The sequence below is a fragment of the Macrosteles quadrilineatus genome, unplaced genomic scaffold (genome assembly GCF_028750875.1).
Source record: "Macrosteles quadrilineatus isolate MER2022 unplaced genomic scaffold, UCM_ALF_1.0 Scaffold_5__1_contigs__length_97177068, whole genome shotgun sequence".
Taxonomy (NCBI): domain Eukaryota; kingdom Metazoa; phylum Arthropoda; class Insecta; order Hemiptera; family Cicadellidae; genus Macrosteles; species Macrosteles quadrilineatus.
Genome location: NW_026542598.1, coordinates 7,418,892 through 7,429,887, shown reverse-complemented (window position 1 = coordinate 7,429,887; position 10,996 = coordinate 7,418,892). Strand labels below are relative to the sequence as shown.

The window sequence follows — 10,996 nt, the reverse complement described above, 5'->3', positions numbered from 1 at the left end:
TCACTCACATTCTGAGCTGGAATGTTAGTTTTTATACTGACTAAGAACAGCTGTTTCTCAGCCACGACAATTTATTAAGAGCCCAATGATCATAAACAACTGGGTCTAGCTTTGAACTACCACGACAATGTTTCTGAAGTTTTTCTACACATTGAGCCAGCGACTTTCTGAAATTGGGTGAGCATTATGACCATCCAATTTCCTAAATTGATACAGAGATTCTAAAGAGAAAGGCACATCTAGTTCACATTTTTCCTTGTTCTCATTAGGAGATATGAAACGAAGACCATTAAGGCAGAAAACAGAGGAGCCTTGGGGATTGCTGAAGACCAGCTGGAAATACCAGACAGGGGAGTTCTTCAACAAAAGCACACTTCATGGAGTCAGATACATCGCAGAAAAGGACAGACCCTTCTGCGAACGGTGAGGAATAAAAACATAGTAAATTATTAAACCTTATTATCATAGTTGACGTGTGCTACAAAGTATGTGCAGTGATTACAATTTTTTCCGTACATTTCCAATAGTAATCTTGAATTTAAAACATTTACATTATTTTTTAAGAATAATTTTCATTGTCACAATACACATACTATATTATTTTTTGGAATAATACCTACACCTTAATATCTTCAATGATGCTGAATCATCATTTTCTCAAAGAATGTGTGAGTTAATAAATCAGACTTTTGAGATTCCTTTTAGATTTGTTGCTAGTGAAAACCAGCTAATATAGACCAGAGTTATTTGCTAAAAGACCACCATTGAACCTTTAAATGAATTCTGGACCATCATTGTGAACCCCTCAAAATATTAAAATATATTAATAAAATAATATCATTCAAATATTACTTCCTCTGATCTCTTATCTTGGTTTAACACGTAGTTTCACCTACAATCATTGACTAAATAGTCAAAGCTACAATTCAAAAAATATTTCTTGTTTTCCTAGCGTTGTTAATACTTTTTGTTTCCCTAGTACAAAAGCAGAAAAACCTCTGCTATCCAGGCACTTTGAAATATTAGCAGACTATAACTGTTACTAAAGGTTCATGTGGTTTGTGCTGACCTCGGTGGGGACGATTACGACGTTGATTATCATCGTGTCACTCTGGGAGAAGTTCCAGACTAACCCGACCATCACTGGTCTTGACACAGACTTTCACAACTGGGAAGTGCCCTTCCCCACTGTCACTCTGTGTCCAGACGATCCAACCAATGAGACGCTCATCAACAACTTTATACAGAGGTTGGTTTGGTTTGAAATAATGAAAATTTAAAATAAAAGGTTAACTAAATCTGATGCAGTACTGATAAGACTAATAATTTTTAGCCAGACCACTTTTATACTTTTTATTGTATTACACTTGATTAATGTTGTAAGAATGCATGGTGTAGAGAAGATTCGCTCTTAGTTATCGGCGTACATCTAGCTTATCCATAAAGGGGGCCAAGGGGCCTCTGGGGAGCGGTATAACCCCCAGTGAAAAGTGGGTTTCTCCCCCAGAAAATGTTTAAGATTTAGATATATAAAACTGTTGATTTTACCTATTTTTGCACCTAAATTTTATTTTTTTATTTGACGTGTTTATTCGTGTTCAAAATGTAAAAAAACTTAGGTACTGCTGTGGCCACTGGTACCTCAAGTGGTAGTTAACCTCACAATGCCGCCATTCATCTCTGATGATTTACTGCATAATCAAAAAAATGTGGCTAAAGCGGGATCTTATAGTATATATTGACGCCCATGCTTTCAGTTAAGTAATGGGATAGTGGTAATTCAATTTTTTTGAATATATTGGTGTCTAGGGTGCTTACTATTAAATAGACGTATACGGTTGACCAAAAACGGTACAACACAAAAGAAAAGTTTTTATCACTGAAACTTATTTACTCGACTGCTTTGGAACCTGGGAGTTAAGTTAAGAAGTTCTCTCTGTTTTGGAACTAGAACGCTTGGGCTTTTGACTGACTTAGTCTTCTTAGTGTGCTAGACCATTAGATCTCATCAATTGAGCGATCTAAGATGTCGCCTCTCCTGCCAGAAGACTGTATAGACAATAGACAATAGACACTGAGGGATCGATCTGAGGGATATACTGAGGGATCGAGTCCTGTCTCAATTAGATCTTTATTTTATTTTTTTTACTTGGCACAGCACATATATACAATGAATTTACAAAGCAAAAACTGCAAAAGCCTTATAAAAAGGCTGGTCCACAGTGTTTCTTATAATAATACTAACTGTCATGATTTCACTGGTATGTGGCAGAGCTTAGTAAGATAAGTCTCACCATAACGGTGGATTACTTGGGTGGAAATTCTTAGGGTGTTGCACCACTCAAATCTGGCATTTTGCTAGTTTTTTGCTGATACTTACTCTGTGTGTGTCCAATAATAAATTATTTTAAAATAATTTGAAGTTTTGCGTTTGAAATTTCATGAACAACCCTGATAAAATAGAAAAAAATAAATGATTGAATAATGTATGGATTTTAAATTATTAACATAAACTCCCTGCTTTTAGCAATTGGGGTAATGTGTCTACTCAAGAAATTTCAGAGAAGTACTTTGACTTTATCAGAACGATGTCTCACTTGACCATAGCGGACCTCGATACCATCGTCAAATTTACTAACAACACTTCCGCTTACGATTTGCCTGTGACTAGCTTTGAAGAAGTTCTTTACCAGGTAATGTAAAATTTGTATTTTAATTGTACAGGGTGTTTTTTTTTAAACTTGCATCTTTATTTATGTAAAAACTGCAATTGATAGAAATATGCAGTTTGCGGGAATCATCTATTGACGTAGGGGGCCCAATTTTTTGGAATTCAACGTTACATTCACATTCCCCCACTTTCCCCCCCTTCGCACAGCTTAATTTTTTTAAATAGCAAGGTACCCCTTGTGACATATCAAATAAAAGAGCATGAAAAAAGAAAATGTTTGATGAAAAAAAATTGAAAATAAATTTGCGAGATATATCCCTCCCCCCTCCCCGGAACTTAATTTTTTATTTATCGCAAGGTACCCCTTGTGACATATCAAATGAAAGAGCATGAAAAAAGAAAATTTTTGGTGAAATTTATTTTTTATTTGATATGTCACAAGGGGGGTATCTTGCTATTTAAAAAAAAGTTATGGGTAGGGGAAAAGGGGGGGGGATTATCTCACAAATTCATAAGCCGATTTTCAATTTTTTTCACCAAACATTTTCTTTTTTCATGCTTTTTTATTTAATATGTCACAAGGGGTACCTTGCTATAAAAAAAAAAATTAAGTTCCGAGTGGGGAGGGGGGGAATATCTCACAAGTTTATGAACCGATTTTCAATTTTTTTCATCAAACATTTTCTTTTTTCATGCTCTTTCATTTGATATGTCACAAGGGGTACCTTGCTATTTAAAAAAAATAAGTTGGGGGCAGGGGGGAAGGGGGGAATGTGAATGTAACATTGAATTCAAAAAAATTGTGCCCCCTACGTCAATAGATGATTCCCGCAAACTGAATATTTCTATCTATTTCGGTTTTTACATAAATAAAGATGCAAGTTAAAAAAAAAACACCCTGTATAATGTTTCTTGTATACAAGCAAAACTCATAAAAAATTTGCAACTATTTAATTCTAAGAGCGGAAACAGGGGCCTCATTTGGGGGGGGGGGGCGTTTGCCCCCCCTGGTTCCTGGACTAGAGAAAAAAAAATGCTGTTCTAGCTAATATACAAATATTTTCTCCTGTCAAATCCTAAAAGCACGACAGACAAAAATCTTGCCTATTCTTCTACAGTAATTTGAAACAAAAACATAACCTCTCTTAGAAGTTATTAGTAGTGACTTTTAATTGAAACACAGTCCTAGGTAAAAGTAGAGTACCAACTTGTGTAAATAGTGTTAACGACACTCGTAGAAGTTTTTAAGGCACGAATCTTGTGTCGTTAACACTATCTTTACGCAATCGTTGCGTAAACTACTATTACAACAAAGGTGCATGAGTAAGTAATGCTTGTCTGGCAATCAAAAGGTCAGTGGTTTTATCCTGAGAAAAGTCAGTTGCTTTTTGATGGTCCAAAACTGGACTTTCTAATACCTGGGCTTCCAATAACCATCAGGTTAAAAAAACAAAAGGCTGTTGTCAGTAAAGCTACACAAACCATCCCATTCCATTCTACACTCTTGGATTCTTGGATGTATTCAGCTAGGTGACATTGCAATCTCTTAAGTAATGACAGTTTAATATGAAGATTTTACAAAACGTAGGTGGTGAACGACTGCCCCGATGTAATCTTTGACTGTGAATGGAAAGGAGAAGCGTACAATTGCTGCCAAGGGTTCCAGTACATACTCACTGAAGTTGGATTTTGTTACATTTTCAACTCTCGGTTTTCAAGAGGCAACACCGACACTCTGAGGTTTGTGCTTGGCTGTTTTTTAGTAACTTAAAATATTTAAAAAGGGTTTGTAAAGATTTTTGTGTGAGAATGTTTGTACTCTTACATTTATAGGGCATTTACTTGTTGAACCCAAATATTGAATATGCAATTATCTTCATTTTTTATGAAAATAATCTGCAATAAATGTATGAATCTAATTAATTAGGAATTGAAATTGTAGAGCCAAAGAGTGTGTATACTTTACTTTTACTGCCGTGGCTCCACAAATCTCAATAGATTCTTCGCCTCATGTACCAGCCTCTTCCACCCTTCACCCTTCTCTATCTTCTGCCAAGTTGACATTCGCACCCATTGTCCTGACGTCCTTCAAAACTTGGTCAGTCAATCTCAATTTCAGGGCGTTTACCTCTAGGTGTGGCTCTTCACACTAATACAGTCTTGTTCCTTTCTCTCTTCTTTCCACTTGCCCTAACAAACTTAACATTCTTCCTAGAACCATTGCAACAGTATCTGGGTCGGTGAATACTGATCTTAGCTCTCTATTTTTTCCTTACCCTCCAACAAGTATAGCTTATGTTAAATATTAAGGTTTAAAAAACTTCAGTAAACAATTCTAATTTATCCATTTTATAGATTTAGCTGAGTTGACGAAGGTTTCCCAAGGATTTTTGTTTGATTTTAAGTTGATAAATCTCCATAAAAAACATAACATCTTCAAGACTATTTAAGGAGAAGCTTTTTTATAAGAAATCCTTGTTATCTTTTAAAGTTTACAATTCTGTCTAAAACTTGATTTCAAACTACTTTTAGGATAGTTGAAGCTAAAGACTTCAAACCACAGATGATCCATGAGACAGATTCAAAATGGTCGATGGTTTTAAACATGCCAAATGTGGAAGAAAACAATATCAGGGTAAGTTGTTATCGTAATCACATTGGTTGTTAAAATCTTAAATCTTAACACATTCCCTACAAACAGTAACACTCATTCCCCTCTGTATCTGAGATCAGATTATAATTGGTAGTTACTGTAATCACTACCTACCAATGTCTCTGATGTTCTTAGTTTTGTTTGAGTGTTGTGGGTCCAGTATAATGTGTGTAGTCTAATATTTCTCGGTTTGCGACGGAAGAGGATCTTATAATTTCTCATAAAGGTGAAAATGCCATAGATTTCATGTAAGTATGATACAATGACAAAATTGAAGGTCTGTGAGAAGGTTGAAAAAAAAACATTGATTTGTGTTAAGTTTCTTTCAATATCCATCGTTTTTTAAATTAACTATTCAAACTGTGAAAAAAATACAGAGAAATAATGTGTGGAATATATTCTCAACTTGAATTTAACTGAATCAAAATGTTGAAGTTAAAATAAATTGTTAAATATATTTAATCCTAGATGGGTATCGCACGTAAATTTGACGTAGGGCGAGTTATTTTTAGCGTCCCACCCCCAACCCCTTTAACCGACGCTAACCTCCTTCCAGCAGTGCTCTCAGCAGTCTTTTGCCTTGTGATGGCTGCTTTAGTTGGGTTGTAGTGTGTTTCTTTATGTCCTTGCTAGTCGGTTTCATGGAACGCATACGTCAAACTTACCTGTTAATATCCTTTGTGTATAGTAAAATGGCCGGCGTTTCGTCAAATTTACAAATTGATATGCTTAGCGTCATACTGTATGACGATACCTTTCTAGGGTTAAAAGCCAGGTAAAGTAGGTGTTTAGGTAAAAGCCGGATCAGTCACAACAATGACTGACAAAACACCATACTGTACTAAACATTGCAGCACAAAATAACGATCCAACACATTTCCAGGTGTTCATCCACAGTGCGGATGAAGTACCAACTCTTGACATGGTTCCGCAGCACGTGTGGAAACGTACGATCCACTCTGTCTTCTTCTCCGTGAAACATACTTACACGATGGAGGACGTGCGGCAGTTGAGCATCAAACAGCGTCATTGCGTCTTCCCGCAGGAGATCAAACTGTTGACCGGAGGCAACTACACATACGGAGGCTGCATGATGGAGTGTCGCATGAAGAAAGCTTTCGCTCTCTGCAAATGTTTGCCGTACTTCTATCCTGAACTGGGTACATGTATTTGCTTTCTTTCTAGTTATATCTACGTTCAAGTGGTGTAGTCGTTTTTCCAGTGTGGGAACGATCACCAAGGTCGCTTACCAATATTCTTTGGAAATAGCAAAGTGGAGTGCTGTTCCCACGCATTCCCCGCCCCACTACTACTACACCATTGTCTACATTGTAAAGAAAAGGTGGTTTGTGTTTGTGTGAGTAACGTACCAACTTAATAACATTTTAGACAAAATTAAATCATGATCCCGATATTATTATCAATTTTTTAATATTGCAAGGTAAGAGTGGACTGGAGTGAGATACTTATTTTGATGTAAAATGTGCCTTTCTTTAAGAATGTTACTTATAATTAATTGTATACTCTTTTAAAACTATTACTTAATATTCTTACTATGGATTTGAAAATGTGTACTTAAGATGATGAACATATTGTTTTAGCAAAGTTCCCTCGATGTGACCTGAAGGGATTGGGTTGCTTGGCTAAACATTCAGGTAAGTTGGTGAATTTTATTTGTCTTTCTGTTGTGCAAATTAAATGTCCCTAGTCTTTACCAATCAGCGTACTGTTCTTAGTAAAATATGACAATATTTAATGCCAACACAGAAAAACAAAGACACATTTGAAATTTGTATTTTAAGTATCAGTATTAAGGAAAGTAATTCTTTTGTTTGGGTACCTACTTATTAGTTACCGGTAATGTAATAAATCCATCGTTAGTAGGTCTACAAATAATTATTTTATACCCTAAACACTTCGCTAATATTTAAATATTTTCTTTGTCAAACTTATTTTAATCTACAAAAATTAAATTTCAGATGAGCTAACACAGATGAGCTGTTCTTGTGAGTTGGGATGCATGAATACAGTTTATGAAGTGGATAAACTAGATGATGTGACGTAAGTATCATTGTACAAAAGAACTCTAGCTCTGGGCCCGTAGTATCCTCTCCCCCTCCTTCCATGTGTAAATAGGGATCAAGCAGGATTCAGTTAAAAACTGCATTTAGTTCAAATGAGCTGGTTTGCATATTTAATTAGCATTTTTCAAGAGATGTGGACAATAACATCATCATACATAAATTCTCCAGCATAGAGGCAAATTCTAACAGTTTTATGGTAAAAAAAAAAAAAAAACTTTGTTCCTTGAAATTGATGAAATCCTTTAAAACAACTGCCCAACAAACAGCTAACTTCTTCGAAAACTATCTTTATTTTCTATCAGTTAGTTTTCTAACTAGCCTTACTAATAACTTCTATAAATTACTTTTTACGGGACTAACTAATAACTTCTAACTAGTTAGAACTTTTTACTAACTTTCCCAAAGATGAAATTAGGGGGAAAGTAGAATTTCGTTAGCAGCACATTTTATAAAAAGTGGCTCATTAAAATTTATTTTTACAAATCTTGCTGTATGCTTAAAACAAAATTATAATGCACTGAAAAAAACATAAAATGTTAGCGTCAGCTGCTAGCCTTTAGAAAAAAATTAAAACTCAACTCTTTAAAAGTAAAACCTGGATGTACTTCCCCTCTTGAAATAAACTTCCTTTCAGAAGAAGAATAATAAAATTTGTCAAGTGGGTGGTTCAGAATCTTTAAAATAATCCCTTCAGATAAAAATCCATTTTGATATAATAATAAGATTTACTTTTAAAACTTAAAGTAACAACGCAGTATCGGCAAAGCCACACTCCATCCAAAAGGATGCATATTTTTGAGATTATAAAGTTAGATCTTATAATGCTTTGCATTTTTACATACTGCAACAAAAGTAGTTGTCATTTCAAATATTTGAAAACAACTGTCAACTGTGCCTACTTTTCAATTTATTTTATTACAAATGTGATAAAATGTATTCTTAAAATATAAATGTAAAATGTATTTATACCAAAATGTATTCCAGACCAGAAGAAAAGAACCTGGAGATAGGTTTTGTGTCGTGGCCGATGGTTCGCTACAAACGGGAGGTGTTATTTGGCTGGGTCGACCTACTGGGCGAGTATTTTAAACTTGTTATTGCATGTTTTAAAATGAATTAACCTTGATTATCAATTTGAACAACCGAACACAACACTAGTTCAACAAATTAGCTTTGATCAGCTCGAGCTTTGGTTCATAAAACTTTCACCCCTTTTAATCAAAATTCAAAAACTTTACCAGGCCCGCGGTTCTCATTTGACACGCTATGGGCCAAAGGAATAACTGCGCCCCCTCAAACCTTGTGGAGGAGTTTTTCTCTTCTTTGCACCCCCAACAAACCTAAATCCCCTTGCGCTTGTGGGCCTAGGCCTACCGGGCCAGGGGCCCTGCATTTTCTTTACTAAAATAAATGGACACTGATACAAAGTAAACCATTCAAACCATTTTTAAATGTAAAAAGTTTTTGGTGAACTCGCACAACTGTAAGGACAATCTAATTAGTAAAATCCCTTATTTGACTTCAAATCATACACGAGCCATCCTCCACCCAAGCTGTCTTGTCTGTTTATTTTAATGGGTCTCCTAAACATGCATTGATCTAGATTTTATTTTTTTAACATGTTAAATTTCTTGACTATAAACTTCAGAGTTACCTATCAAACAAATGTAAAACTAAATGGCTACTAAAACAGTGACAGATACGCTATATTTGGCTTCTTAAGTGAATTAATTTTTTTAAACACTAACCTTTTTGTAATGCTGATTTCAGTTTCATTTGGAGGGATCGCTGGTCTCTTCTTGGGGTTCAGTTTGCTCAGTGGAGTTGAAATTGTGTATTACTTTACAATGCGATCATGCTGCATGCTCTACAGAAACAGGTTTGTCAAATGCATCGGAGTAGAATTGAATTTGTTCCTAAAGGTGATTTAAATGTGGAGTTCTTATATACAATTTTTTCACAATTATTAAAAAATGTATGTGAGTTTCAGTTTTCTAAAAAATAGAAAACAATACAAGCCTCTAAAGGAATTTATTATTACTTTTATAATTTTTTTACCATACATGTAACATTATATATTTTTATTGATTTGCATTGAGGAGTCTTTATTTGAAATAATTTAACTGAAAAGCAGATTAGAAGACTTAATTTTTATGTCAGGGTTAATCTAATATGTTTATTTAGGATAGTCCATTAAAACACAATTATTTATTTCACAGTAATATTCAAGAAAATAATTGCTGATACTATTAATAATTTATACTTTAGCTATTCGAATGTCTGCAAGTAAGCTATTAGTTTTGATCTTGCAAATTAACATAATGTATAAAATACTTATGCTTACTTGTAACTGTCAGTAGAATGGTTTTTTTTACAAAACGAGAAAGAATAATTTTTTTAGTTTCAGACTTGGTGGGTAAAATATTTCCTTACTTTTCCCAATTTCTTTTAGGGACGAGCTGGAACAGCTAAAGCATGAATATGAGAATCAACCTCGACCAGAAATCAACCTGGACCTGAAACCATTCTTTGCAAAAGATACCAAAGTGGTACCTACTGCTGGGCCTATAAAAGTGGAAAAAATGCCAGACATTTACTCAATACCTTACCTCAACTGAGGCCTGTGACGTAGTGCTGAGTGTAGATGTGTTGGGATGATGAGGTGTTTTGTTTTGCCAAACTGACATCCTAGGATGCTAGGCTCCAACCCGGATCCGGTGTACAAATTACTCCAGGCTGGGCCAGTGATGAAATCGATTAGTGATTGGCAGGGTTTGAACCTGGGACCAAAGTCTTGCGCTCTGCCACTAGACCAGCTTGTTTATAGAGCGACGATTGTCAGACATTCCAGTTTTTCCAGAGCAAGGAGTCAGATTGTCGTTGGGTAACATGTTGCCTGTGAAATTCACCCATGATGGTTAGTAGAAATTGTTTGTAATAAACATTAAACAATTCAAAAAGCAAAATAGAATTTTAACAAAAAATTACTGAACAGCTACTGACTCTCTCTTCAAATTGCTAATTTTTGCTAACCAACGATTTCACAGTCTTGTCATAGTTTGGAGACATAAATAATGTACTTATGAGGAAACTTAGTTGAGAATGACAAATTGGCCAAAAGGACTTGTATAAAGGGTTTTGGTTGGGACAGCAAAATTACCTAAATTGGAAAGTCTCCATTTTGACGATTAACAAAAAACAAGGACTCCCCTCCAGCACAGGCAGTAATCTATCATTAAGGTTTTGCAGACCTAATGAGCACATTGATGCTCTGGACTTTTATACCCCATCATTGAAAATAGTCATGACTTCTGTATGTAAATGTCAGAGTATGAGAAGTAAATTTATTCATTCTTGTCAAGAATAAAACTTGTCTTATTTTATCCTGAGGTTTTCTACTTTATTATGATGTGTGTGGATATGTGATCAAACTATCACAAGTTTCTTTCTTTATGGATATTGACCAGGATCTTCATACACACAACACAAACGCAAGCAATTGTTTTGAGATAAAATAATGTTATTTAACCTCACTTTAACTGACATCATTATTAGGATCAGCCCCTGGGCTCATCTCAAACTTAAGTG

At 35.0% G+C, this 10,996-nt stretch overlaps 1 protein-coding gene across 1 annotated transcript; it reads left to right on the top strand.

The window, feature by feature from the left end:
• The first annotated feature begins 274 nt into the window (after positions 1 to 274).
• Positions 275 to 10,151, top strand: LOC128994239 (sodium channel protein Nach-like). Its single transcript, XM_054418641.1, has 11 exons — positions 275 to 423; positions 1,049 to 1,249; positions 2,528 to 2,693; positions 4,260 to 4,411; positions 5,204 to 5,306; positions 6,208 to 6,484; positions 6,926 to 6,979; positions 7,304 to 7,385; positions 8,393 to 8,484; positions 9,179 to 9,287; positions 9,861 to 10,151. Exons 1-11 carry the CDS (start codon positions 275 to 277, stop codon positions 10,024 to 10,026), a joined length of 1,551 nt encoding a protein of 516 aa, XP_054274616.1. The 3' UTR covers positions 10,027 to 10,151.
• The last annotated feature ends 845 nt before the right edge of the window (positions 10,152 to 10,996 follow it).